This window comes from Hermetia illucens, chromosome 1 (genome assembly GCF_905115235.1).
Source record: "Hermetia illucens chromosome 1, iHerIll2.2.curated.20191125, whole genome shotgun sequence".
NCBI classification, from domain to species: Eukaryota; Metazoa; Arthropoda; class Insecta; order Diptera; family Stratiomyidae; genus Hermetia; species Hermetia illucens.
This window is the reverse complement of record NC_051849.1, coordinates 10,509,349-10,522,827: the sequence shown is the minus strand read 5'-3', so window position 1 is coordinate 10,522,827 and position 13,479 is coordinate 10,509,349. Positions and strand designations below refer to the sequence as shown.

At 43.6% G+C, this 13,479-nt stretch overlaps 1 protein-coding gene across 4 annotated transcripts in view; it reads left to right on the top strand.

Annotated features, from left to right (window-relative positions):
• LOC119648203 (probable beta-hexosaminidase fdl) overlaps positions 1-13,479 on the top strand; it is a 251,745-nt gene that overhangs the window by 197,605 nt on the left and 40,661 nt on the right. The window contains exons 1-2 of one of the 4 annotated variants that reach the window (XM_038049824.1): positions 12,656-12,839; positions 12,957-13,151. The exons of 2 other annotated variants lie outside the window; for them this stretch is intronic. In XM_038049824.1, the coding sequence (XP_037905752.1) occupies positions 13,096-13,151 (56 nt within the window). In that variant the 5' untranslated portion in view covers positions 12,656-12,839; positions 12,957-13,095. Of the gene's footprint in view, positions 1-12,653; positions 13,152-13,479 lie in introns of those variants that run through there. One more of the 4 variants, XM_038049817.1, reaches the window with a different exon arrangement.

Below are 13,479 nucleotides of genomic sequence, written 5' to 3'. Positions count from 1 at the left end.
ATATTAAGTTTTGAAAAAATCAAATATTTTTGTTTGTTTATCAGTGACCACATTTTCAACGTTTCTTTCAAGAGCGATAATATTTTCGAATATCTTTGGTTCGGTTTCACGCTGTTCAAAAAATTTTGTTAAAGTATGCAGTGCCTCTAACGCTTCCCTCTTCTTTACAAGTTTTATTTCAAGAGTATCGCCGTGATCTTCATCACTATCGTTTTCATTGGTGTCACACATTTGGAGGGTGCTCACAATGTCGTCGACTGTTTGCTCTCCTGTAACCTCGATATTTTCATCGACGTTTACATAATCTTCGAAGCTAGGTACCCTCTCACCGGCATTGGAAGTTAATTCAGACCACTCTTGGAATGAAGGCCGTAACTCCTCATGTGAAGAGTCCCATTCGGAATATTGGGGCTCTTGTAAACCATTTATCCTGAACCCTGCTTTCCTAAAACAGTTAGCTATAGTGGTCTGGGTTACAGATAACCATGCTTTTTTCACAAATCTCATTGCGATGAGAACGTTTATTTCCAAGCTACCGTTGCTTTCGAGATTTGTTAAAATATGGCGAACAACCTCCCGACGATAATTAATTTTAAAATTTTGAATCACTCCCTGATCTAGGGGCTGCAGCTTGCTGGTGGAGTTTGGAGGTAGGTAGACAACTTTTATGTGTTGTAGTTCATCTGAGCTGTAATGGGCAGTACAATTATCGATAAAAAGTAAAATTTTTCTATTTTCGAGGCGCATCTGAATATCGATTTTCTTAAGCCATTCCGAAAAAAGTGCTGCAGTCATCCATGCTTTGCTATTGTTTTTGTATTCAACAGGAAGAGTTATCACGCCTAAAACAGAAAAAAATCTATAGTATTTTAACTATCGACTCATAACCTTTATTTTGTTAATGTCATTTATACAGTAACAGTGAACGAAGAATCTTTTACTCACCTGCAAAACATCTGGGTTTCCTTGACTTGCCGATAAGAAAAACGGGTAATTTCTCAGTGCCAGTCATGTTCGCACATAAAAGAATAGTGACACGTTCCTTGCTGTACTTCCCACCATGACACGAAATTCCCTTAAAGGTAAAGGTCTTATCTGGCAAGCATTTAAAAAAGAGCCCTGTTTCGTCTGCATTGAAAATGTCGTTAGGAGAATAATCTCCCAGCAAAGCGGGAAGATCGTTTATCCACTGGCTACATGCGTTGATGTCTACAGCACCACTTTCACCAGAAATTTTTTTAAAAATAAGATCATTTCTTTTTTTAAAGCCATCCAACCAACCGTTGCTGGCGCAAAAACCTCCAATCGTCAACTTCCTAGCAAATTCTTCAGCTTTTTCTTTCAAAATCGGTCCATTTACAGGTACATTCTTGCTTTGGCACTGTTTCAACCACTCCACTAAACACTGTTCCAGATTCGGATATTCCGAATTACGATTTCTTTTTATTTTGCCATGTCCTTCAGAACACTCTTGTTTGATTTTGTCGCTTTCTTTTAAAATACGACACAATGTCGACAGCGGCACGAAATATTCCGCGGATATTGCATTCCGAGTTTTTCCGTTTTCAAACTCCTTTATCAATTTCAATTTCTCACTTAAACTTAAATTTTTTCTCTTGTTTTCGGACATGACAGCCTTTTATTATTAAAAGAAACAAAAGTTATAGCGGCAAAGGAACAGTAAAAGGTTTAATTTGCAAGTGAAAGAATCGTCACCACTATCACCGAGTTTCAAATTAAACTTTGAATAAACAAAAAATTTCAAAACGTGTCACAATAGAAAATTGCACGATTCTAAGAAAAAAAAAAGACCTTCCCTTTTTGTCGTTCAGGGGAAAATTCCATATATAGAGGTCATGACAACTGAATAACATAAAAATTTCCATTTATAGAGGCTCCGGAAAAAAAATGAATTCCTTATAAAGAGGTTTTCTATTCCATATATAGAAGTTCGAAAAATTGAAAAATGTTATTTTTTCTTTGAAAATTGAAGGTGCACGAAAAAATGTTCCATTTAAAGAAGTTTTCCTTATATCCAAGTTCCTTATATCCAGGTTCGACTGTATATATATTTTTAATTTTTACGATCTGGGGTCGTGCAAATTTTCAATTTTCTTCCATTTTGACCATCTACGATATTTCGCTTTACGGTGCTGTAGAGTGAAAATTCTTGGATTTAGTGAATCTGGGCCGCCTCCCCGGTCAAACCAGGTATTACCCCCTAGAATTCCACGATTTTACACTTTCGCTAATTTTCAAATTTCCTCGACTTCGGCCAGGCTCCACCGCCATGGATTTTCCGCAATATCTCGCGTTCCCGTCATAGCAGGATGACAATTCTTTGATTTTGTGAATCTAGGCCGCCTCCCCGTTCCAACGAGGTGTCTCCCATCGCAATTCGACGAGTTTGTATTTTTGCCAATTTTCGCGACGCGGGGGTCGTGTAATTTTCAAATTTCCTCGATTTCAGCCTGGCCTACCGCAATATATCGCGTTCCCAGTCTCATAACGTGAAAATTCTTGGATTTGTTGAATCTGGGCCGCCACCCCGTTCAAACGAGGGATTACCTGCTGGAATTCCACGAATTTGCATTTTTGGCCAATTTTTGCCACCCGGAGGTCGTGGAAATTTTCAATTTTCCTTCATTTTGGCCAAGCCCCACCACCATGGATTTTGATCGCACTCGCGTTCCTGGCGTAGCAGCGTGAAATTGTTGGATTTTATGAATCTGGACCGCCTCCCCATTCAAACGAGGGATTACGCGCTGGAATCCCACGATTTTGCCGGAGGTCGTGTAAATTTTCATTTTGCGGACGCCCACCGCTATGCATTTTCTCGATTTGGTGAATAGGGACCGCCTCCCCGTTCAAATGAGGTATATCCCGCCGCAATGCGACGAGTTAGTATTTTTTCAACTTTTGCAACCTGGAGGAGATTGTGTAAATTTCGAATTTTCCTCGATTTCAGACAGGCCCTTCTGTCGTGGCTTTTCTGCAATATTTCGTGTTACCAGCATCGTAACGTGAAAATTCTAGCGTTTCGAGGATTTGGGTCGTCTCCCAGTTCGATCGAGATATCGTCCGTTACAATTCGGCGATTTTGCATTTTTGTCAATTTTTGCGACCGGGAGTCGTGGAAATTTCCAATTTTCCCCGGCATCGGCCGGGTCCTACGGCCGTGAACTTTCCGCAATATTGCGCTTTTTCGGCGCTGTAGAGCAAAAACTTTTGCATTTCATGAATCTGGGCCATCTTCGCATTCGAACGAGGTTATAATCACCGCAATCCGACGACGCGTTCTCGGCGTTGCAGCGTAAACATTCTTGCATTTTGTGAATCTGGGTCGCCTTCTCGTTCGATTGAGTATGGTCCACGACACTCCGACATCGTATTGTGAAAATTCTTATTATACATTAGTAGAATCTCGGTTATTTCCCCAATCGAACGAGGTGTTTTAAGCCATTCCCTAATGCTGGGAATTTCTCACGATATTTCGCTTTTTCGGCGCTGTAGAGTGAAAATTCTCGCATTTCGTGCATCAGGTCCCCCTCTTCATTCAAACGAGGTATTAACCGCTACAATCCCACGGTTTTGCAACCCCGGTAATCGTCAAAGTTTTCTATTTTCTCCGATTTCGACCACCGTCATGGATTTTCTGCAATATCGAATGAGAATTCTTGCTTGGCGGTCTTGGAAATTTTCAAATTCATTTTCCTCCTCACGCATTTTGTGAATCTTGGCCGCCTCCCTATTCGAATGAAGTATTACCGACCGCGATCCCACGATTTTGCACTTTTTGCTGCGCTTCCCCGTTCGGACAAGGTATCGCCAGCCGCAATCCGGTGATTTTACGTTTTTGTCAATTTTTGCGACCTGAGGGCCGTAGAAATTTCCAATTTTTCTCGTTTTTGGCCCGGCCCTACGGCCGTGAATTTTCCGCGATATCTCACATTTCTGGCATTGTGGCGCTAAACTGCGTACATTTGGTGAATCTGGGTCGCCTCCCCGTTCGAACGGGGTATCACCCGCTGCAATCCGAAGATTTCGCATTTTTAACCACTTTTGGCGAACCCGGGTCGTGAAAATTTCGAATTTTCGTCAATTTCGACCAGACCCCACTGTCGCGGATTTTTCACGGTATACCCCGTTCCGGGCGTTGTTCATTCTTGTATTTAGTGAATCCGGGGCGTCTCCTCGTTCGAAAGACGCATCGTCTGCCGTAACCCGATGATTTTGCATTTTTGGAAGTTTTTGCGAAGTTTTCATTTTTCCTTTATTTGGGCCAGGTCCTACTGCCGTGCATTCTCCGTGATATGAATTTGGGCCGTCTCCCCGTTTGAATGAGGCATCGCGCACCGCAGTCGGACGAATTTGCATTCTTGCCAATGTTTGCGACACGGGGTCGTCAAAAATCTCAATTTTCCTCGATTTTGGTTAGGCCCTCCAGTCGTGAATTCTCAGCGATAATCTCGCATTCACGACATCGCAACGCGGAAATTCTTACATTTGGTGAATCTGGGTTGCTTGCCCATTCATACGAGGTATCGCCCACCGCAATCTGACAATTTTGCATTTTTTTTTTTAAATTTTGGCAACTTGGGTCGCGGAAATTTGCAGTTTTTCTCGATTTTTACCAGATTTAACTGCCGTGGAGTTTCCAGGATATTTCGCGTTCCCAGGATCGTATCATGAAAATTCCTGAATATGACGACCCACATCTTCCCGTTCGATTGAGGTACCGCCCGCCAACCATTTCGCATTTTTGCTATTTTTCACGACCCGGGGGACGTAGAAATTCTCACCGATAATCTCGCGTTCCCGACATTGCAGCGTGAAAATTCTTAGATTTGGTGAATTTGGGTCGCTTGCGTATTCGAATGAGATATCACCCGCCGCAATCGGACGATTTTGCACTTTTTTCAATTTTGTGACCCGTGAATTTTCCACGACATTTCGGTTTCTCAGCATCTTTGCATTTTTGTCAGTTTTTGCAACCCGGGAGTCGTGGAAATTTCCAAATTTCCTCGATTTCGGTCGGACTTGACCAGACTTGAAAGGAGGAGGAGGTTGCCTCCTTGTTCGAACGGGGTATCGCCGGCCGCAATCCAATGATTTGGCATTTTTACCGGTTTTTTTTTACCCAGGGTTATGGAAATTTTCGGTTTTCTTAGTGGTGAATTAGGGCCATTTTCTCGTTCCAACGAGATATCGCTCGCCACAAACTGACGTTTTTTTTTGCATTTTTGGTGGTTTTTCGACATGGGCGTCGTGGAAAAATCAAATTTTTCTCGATTTCGACTAGGCCTTTTTATTTTTCTGCGATATTTCGCTTTTTCAACGCTGTATAGTGAAAATTCTCGCATTTCATAAATCTGGGTCGCCTCCTCTTTCGATCAAGGCTTTGCATTTTTCCCTAGCGTAAAAATTTTCGCGTTTACTGATCCTGAGCTGCCTCTTCGTTCGAACGATTTCGCATTTTTGCCAGTTTTCTCGATCCCGGGTCGTGGACATTTACACTTTTCCTCGATTTCAATAAGGTCTCCCTGTCGGGGATTTTCCACGATATCCCGCGCTCTTAGCGTATTCTCTGAAATCTTGACATCAAAACTAGCGATAGTAGTGCTTATCGATATAGCAGGGATTTTTGGTTATACCGAGTCTATGATTTCAATCTCCAGATGGGACGGGTAGGAAACGCGGACAAAAGGAGGCTGCCTGCAGCGACACTGCTCGGAGTTAAACACTGGAGCTGTTACACGAGGGAAGTTATTTCTCGATTACTGTGGGACCTTGAACTCTTGATTTTTCTTAAAGGGCTAGGATGTTATGCCGAAAAATATGGGTTTTACATTCGTAAAGTACATGGCATTGTGTCATCTTATGTTGCTTTGATAACACCTATTTGTTTCTCCGAAATGTCCCTTCTATATAGGGCGCATCAGATACATTCTCCCTTTACGCTGTCAAAAGTGTTTTCCAAATCTATGAAAAGTAGATGAAACCGAGGTCTAAACTCCACGCATTTTGATAAAATTGTTTTTGAGGGTGTGGTCAGTGTAGCAGGATCCAGAGCGGAAATCAGCTTGCTTTCTGTCGATCATGTTTCCGAGGCGTCTTTGACGCACCCCTACAATTGTCATACTTAAGAGGGTTGTTTTAGTAGGTGAAAATCGTGCTATTTGTGTGAATGGATTTTCCGTGATATTTCGCCTATCCGGCGCTGTAGAGAGAGAATTCTTGCATTTTGCGAATCTGGGCCACCTTCCCATTCGAGCGAGGTTATAATCCGACGATTTTGTATTTCTGCTAATTTTTCGCGACTTGGGGTTGATTAAAATCGCCAATTTTCCTCGATTTCGGCCAAGCCCTACTCCCGTAAATTTATAGCGATATCTTTGCGTCCTAGGTATGGTAGCGTCAAAATTCTTCCATTTGAAGAATGTGGGTCGTTTCCCTGCTCGATCGAGATATCGCCCGTCGCAATCGGACGATTTTGCGTTTTTGCTAGTTTTCTCGACGGGGGCCGTGGAAATTTTCATTTTCCTCGATTTCGACCAATCCCTCGTTCCATAAATTTTCCACAATATCCCGCGTTCCCGGCGTTGCAGCGTGAAAATTTTTACGTTTCACCTCCCCGTTGGAACGAGGTATTGCTCGTCGCAATCCGTCATTTTTGACAGTTTTTCGACCTGGGGGTCGTGGGAATCATGAATTTTTTTCGATGTCAGTGTGTTATTTTAATTCTCGTATTTTGTAAATCTGGATCGCTTTCCCCTTCGATCAAGGTGTTACCCGCCGCAATCCAATGATTTTTTTGCGACCGGGGGGTCGCGCAAAATTTCATTTTCCTCGAATTTGGTCAGGGCCCATCGCCATGGATTTTTTGTGATATCTCGCATTCCCGGCATCGCAGCGCAAAAATTCTTGGATTTGATGAATCTGGGCCCCCCTCCCCATTCAAACGCCGCAATTCGACTAGTTTATAAATTTTTTTTTTTTAATTTTTACGACCTGGGGGTCGTGGAAATTTTCAATTTTCTTCCATTTCGACCGTGCCCTACGGTCGTGGACTTTCTACGACATTTCGCTTTCCGGTGTTGTAGAGTGAAAATTCTTGCATTTCATGAATCTGAGCCGCCTCCCCGGTCAAACCAGGTATTACCCCCTAGAATTCCACGATTTTACACTTTCGCTAATTTTTACGACCCAGAGGTCGGCTAATTTTCAAATTTCCTTGACTTTGGCCTGGCTCCACCGCCATGGATTTTCCGCAATATCTCGCGTTCCCGTCATAGGAGGATGACAATTCTTTGATTTTGTGAATCTAGGCCGCCTCGCCGTTCCAACGAGGTGTCTCCCATCGCAATTCGACGAGTTTGTATTTTTGCCAATTTTCGCGACGCGGGGTTCGTGTAATTTTCAAATTTCCTCGATTTCGGCCTGGCCTACCGCCATGGATCTTCCGCAATATTTCGCGTTCCCGGCATAGCAGCGTGAAAATTCTTGGATTTGGCCGTCTCCCGATTCCCACGAGGTATCTCCCGCCCAAATCGAACGATTTTACATTTTTCTCAATTTTTGCGAGTCGTGGAAATTTTCAATTCTCCTCGACTTCGGCCAGACCCCATCGTCGTGGATTTTCCGCAATATCTCGCGTTCCCGGGATAGCTGTGTGAAAATTCATCCTCTCGCAATCAAGCGATTTTGGCAGTTTACTCGACCGACGACGGCGGTAGTGGAAATTTTCATTTCATTTTCCTCAATTACGGCCAAAGCCCCCTTCGATTGATGTTTCACAATGTCTCGTTCCCGGCGTTACAGCATGAAAGTTCTTGGATTTAGTGAATCTGGGCTGCCTCTCCCATCGCCCCCTCCCCCTTCAAACGTGGTATTCCCCACCCCAATCCGACGATTTTGCATTTTTCACCACCCGAGGGGTCGTGGAAATTTCCAGTTTTCCTAGACCAGGCCCTGCTGCCGTAGATTTTCCGGAATATTTCGCTTTTTCGGCACTGCAGAGTGAAAATTCTTGCATTTCGTGAATCTTGGCCGCCTCCCTATTCGAATGAAGTATTACCCACCGCGATCCCACGATTTTGCATTTTTTGCTGCGCTTCCCCGTTCGGACAAGGTATCGCCAGCCGCAATCCGGTGATTTTGCGTTTTTGTGAATTTTTGCTACTTGAGGACGATAGAAATTTCCAATTTTCCTCGTTTTTGCTGCGCTTCCCCATGCGGGCATGGTATCGCCAGCCGCAATCCGGCGATTTTGTGTTTTTGTCAATTTTCGCGACCCGAAGGCCGTAGAAATTTCCATTTTTTTTTGTTTTTGGCTCGGCCCTACTGCCGTGGATTTTCCACAATATCTCGCATTCCCACATTGTGCCGCTAAACCGCGTACATTTGGTGAACCTGGGCCGCCTCCCCGTTCGAACGAGGTATTACCCGCTGCAATCCGAAGATTTTGCATTTTTAGCAATTTTTGGCGGACCCGGGTTGTGAAAATTTCCAATTTTCGTCAATTTTGACCAGACCTTACTGACGCGAATTTTTCACGATATACCGCGTAAATTTTTAGTGTTCCTCGATTTTGGCTATGCCTTACGGCATATGTAGCATTTGTTGAATTTGGGCCGTTATCCCCCGGACGGTTTTGCATTTTCACCATTTTTCACGACCCGGAGGTCGTGGAAATTTTAAATTTTCCTTGATTTGGCCCAGGTTCTCCTTCCGTCGATTTATCGCGATATCTCGTGTTCCCGTTATTGCAGCGTGAGGAGTTTTGCGTTTACTGAATCTGAGCCGCCACCCTGTTCGAACGAGATATCGCTCGCCGTAATTGAACGATTTTGCATTTTTGTCAGTTTTCTCGACCCGGGGTCGTGGAAATTTTCAATTTTCTTCGATTTTGACCAGGCCCACTCCCCTGGACTTTCGGCAATATATCGCGTTGCCGGCATAGTAGCGTGAGCATTGCATCTGCGTCGCCTCCTGGTTCGAAAGAGGTACCGCCCGCCACATTCCGACTATTTTGCATTTTTGTCAATTTTCGCGACCCGCAGGACGTGGAAATTTACAATTTTTTTTTTCGATTCCGACTAGGTCCTGCTGCAATGAAGATATTTTCCAGTCTCGACATTGTAGTCTAAAAATTCTTATTTTTCGTGAATTAGAGCTGTAATGTAACAGTTTTGCCGTGGAAATTTTCATTTTCTTCCTGTTTCTCCGATTTTGCATTTTTATCAATTTATGCGACCCGGGGATCGTGGAATATCCAATTTTCTCCTATTCCTATTCCTGTAAATTTTCCGCATTTCCGGCATCGCATCGTAAAAATTCAAGGATTTGGCGAATATGGGCCGCCTCCCTGCTTGAACGAGGTATCGTCTGCTGCAATCCGACGATTTTGAATTTTTGTCAATTTCCTCGACAAGGCGTACCTACAGCCGTAAAAAATTCTTGGATTTGGTAATCTAGGCCGCCTTCTGGCTCCAACGAGGTGTTGTCCGTCCCAATCCGAAATTTTCACCAGATTTTCTACCTCGTCGTGGAAATGTCGAATTTTCTCCGCGGTATCTCGCATTCCCAACATCGCAGGGCAAAGATTCTTGCATTTCGGGAATCTGGGCCGTCTTCTCATTCGCCAGAATCCGGATTGGATTGGATTTTGCATTTTTGTCAATTTGGAATTTTCTTCGATTTCGGCTAGTCGGTACTACCTTAGATTTTCTGAGATATCTCGCGTTCCCGGCATTACATAATGAAATTCTTACATTTAGTGAATCTGGGCCGTTTCCACGTTCGAACGAGGTGCCACCCACTTTAATCCGATGATTTTGCATATCTGCCATTTTTCTCGATCCGGAGGTTGTGGAAATTTTGAATTTTCGTCGATTTCAGCCAGACTTTCCTTATACTCTCCGCGAGATATTGCGCGTTCTCGGCGTGGTCGCTTTCTCGTTCGGTTGAGGTATCGCCCGCCGCAATTCGACCATTTTTGCTTTTCCTCACAACCTGGGGGTGGTGTAAATTATCAAATTTTCCTCGATTTCGACCAAGCCCTACTGCCGTGAATTTTTGTCGATATCTCGCGTTCTCAGCATGGTAGTGTGCAAATAATTGGATTTGGTGAATCTGGGCCGCCTTCACGTTCGAACGAAGCATTGCCCGCCGCAGCCCAATGGTTTGATTTCGGCTAGACCCTCCTTCCATAGATTCCACGTGACGTCCCGCGTTCTCGGTGTGGAACTTTGAAAATTCTTATATCTGGTGAAACTGGGCCAACTCACCGTTCGAATGAGGTATCGCCCGCCGAAATCCAACGATTTTACATTTTTGTCAATTTTTACGGCCCCGTGGTCGGGCGAATTTCTAATTTTCACGATTGCGGTCAGGTCCTCCTTCCATGCATTTCCGCAATATCTCGCATTCCCCGCGCTTCAGTGTAAAAATTCTTGGATTTGTTGAATCAGAGCCAGGTATTACCCGCCGCAATCCAACGATTTTGCATTGTGCCAATTTTTGCTAGTCGGGGGTTGCGGAAATTTACAGTTTACCTCGATTTCGGCCAGGTCCTACAGCCACGTATTTTCCGTTATATTTCGCGTTCTCGGCATGGTAGAGTGAAAATTCTTACATTTGAAGAATTTGGGTCGCCTCTCCAATCGAACGAGGTGCCGCCCACTGTAATCCATCGACTTTGCATTTTTGTTATTTTTCTCGACCGGAGGTCGTGTAGATTTTAAATTTTCCTCGATTTCAGCCAGACCCTCCTTACGTGTACTCTCCGCGATATCTCTCGTTCTCGGGGTGGTTGCGTGAAAATTTTTGGATTTATTGAATCTGAGCCGTTTCCCCGTTCGAATGAGGTATCGCCCGCGGAAATCCAACAATTTTGCATTTTTGACAATTTTTGCAACCCGGGGTTCGCCCAAATTTTCAATTTGCCTCGATTTCAGGTGCTACTGCCACGGATTTTCCGCGATATTTCGGGTTTTTGGCATCGTAGAATGAAAATTCTTGAATTCGGCGAATCTGCACCGCCTTCCCATTCGAACGAGGTATAGCCCGTCACAATTCGACGATTTTCCTGGATTTTGATCAGGTCCTCCTTCTGAGGATATTTCGCCATATCCCGCATTCTCAGCATCGCGGCGCGAAATTCTTGCATTTGGTGGATCTAAGCCGCTTCCTCATTCGATTGTGGTATTGCCCGCCGCAACGACTTTGCATTTTTGCTAATTTTTTGCAACCGGGGGATCATAGAAATTTTCAGTTTTCATCGGTTTCGGCCAGGCCCCACCGCCATGAACTTTCCGGAATATCTCGCGTCCCCGGCATCGTAGCGTGAAAATTTTTGGATTTGGTGAATCTGGGCCGCTTCCCCGTTGAAACGAGGTATCTCTCTTCGCAATTCAACAAGTTTGTATTTTTTTGCAACTTCTGCGACCGGGGGGCCGTGGAAACTAATAGTTTTCCTCGATTTTGGCCAGGCCCCATCGCCATGGATTTTCCGCAATATCTCACTTTTCCGGGATAGTAGCGTAAAAATACTTGGATCTAGTGAATCTGGCCCGATTCCACATTTAAACTAGGTATCTCCTGTCGCCATCCGACATTTTTGAATTTTTGGCAGTTTTTCGACCCGTGGACGTGGAAATGTAGAATTTTCCTCGATTCCTGCCAGGAATTCTTGTCGGGAATTTTCGGCGGTGTTTCACTTTCCCCGCGTTGCAGAATGAAAATTCTTGTATTTCGTGAATCAGGGTCGCCTCGCTTTTCAATCAATTTTGCATTTTTGCGACTCGAGGGCCGTGAAAATTTCCAATTATCTTCGATTTCGGCCAAGCCCCACTGCCGCGGATTTTCCGCGCTGCGATATTGGGAATGCGAGATTCCCAGTATCGCAGCGCGAACAATCTTGGAATTGGTGAATCTGGATCGCCTCCTTATTCGAACGGGGTATGGGTCGCCGCAATCTAACGATTTTGCATTTTTTTTGCCAGTTTTCCCTTTTCAATTTTCGTCGATTTTGGCCAGGCCCTGCTGCTGTCGATCTTCCGCAATATTTTGCGTTCCCAGCCTTATAGCGTGGCACATTTGACAATGTTTGCAGCATGAGGTCGTGAAAATTTTCAATTTTCTTTGATTTCGGTCAGGTTTTCCTGTCGTGGATTTTCCGCGATGTCTCGCGCTCTTGGCGTATTCTTTGAAATCGTTTGATGTCAATCAAGGGTTGATGATCTTAGTGCTTATAAATATAGCACGGATTTTTGGTTATATCTGCTTTAAGTCTATGATTTCAATCTTCAGAGGGGATGGGTAGGCAACGCAGAAAAAAGGAGGCTGACGGCAGGCATATTGCTCGGAGTTATATACAGGGGCTGTCTAGAGAGAAGTTATTTCCCGATTACTATGGGATCTTGCATAAATTACATAAAGTACATGACATGTAGTGCCATCTTATGTTGGTCTGATAACACCTATTTGTTTCTCCGAAATGTCCCTTCTATATAGGGCGCATCAGATACATTCTCCCTTTGCGCTGAAAAGTAGATGAAACCGAGGTCTAAACTCCACGCATTTTGATAAAATTGTTTTTGAGGGTGTGGTCAAGTCAAAGTCGTGCTATTTTTGTGAATTAACTACTTCCTAGGACATCAATTACATATTATAGAGATTGTTACTATAAAAAATGTGTAATGAACTAACAAACAGTGAACCGAATTAAATGAAATTTTGTATGCACTGAACATTAAAGAAATTTCGTCAGTTCGTATTCGTAGATAATCGGTATGGAATTTTCAAAGTTTAGTTTATGTTCTTGCGTTATTAATGAGGTATGCTCGGTATCGCCATTGTAAGCTATTCATTTCCTTTTGTTGTTCGTAAGGCTCGCGTTGCTGTATTTGCATTACAAGTGCATAGTTTTCATCGCTATCCCATATAACTTTCAGCCTAAACATGCCGCGAGCTAAACTAGTTCTCATAACAAATTGATATACATAGACAATAGCAGCAGCATACTCCCCTACAAGGACCTGCGGAATTTTTCTAAAGTGAACAAGGACTACAAGCCTCCGCTCCGCACCAACAATGAAGCTGAATGAAATTCGGTCAACAATTAATCTACTGGAGAAATTTAATCATGTGTAAGTAACAGGAAGAAATAGAAGAAAAGGAAACCGGGCGTTCGTCCAAATTGTTATAGCTTTTGTTGTCCTTGAATAATTTACCCATGATGGTGTTATATATAACAATAAGACCGTTTTTGATCCTTTCTCTCTCTGGTTCGTCTTTGTTTTGTCGATTTTTATTCGTATCAAAGTACAAATAAACATTTCTGCTGGCACAAACACGCACAGGACCCTGAACGTATTGTAGGACAAACATGATTAGTTTTCGATACTGCTTATCGAAGGATCTAATAGTTTGCTTATTGTCGCTTTTGTATCCGGTCGAGAATTGGGACAAAGGTTA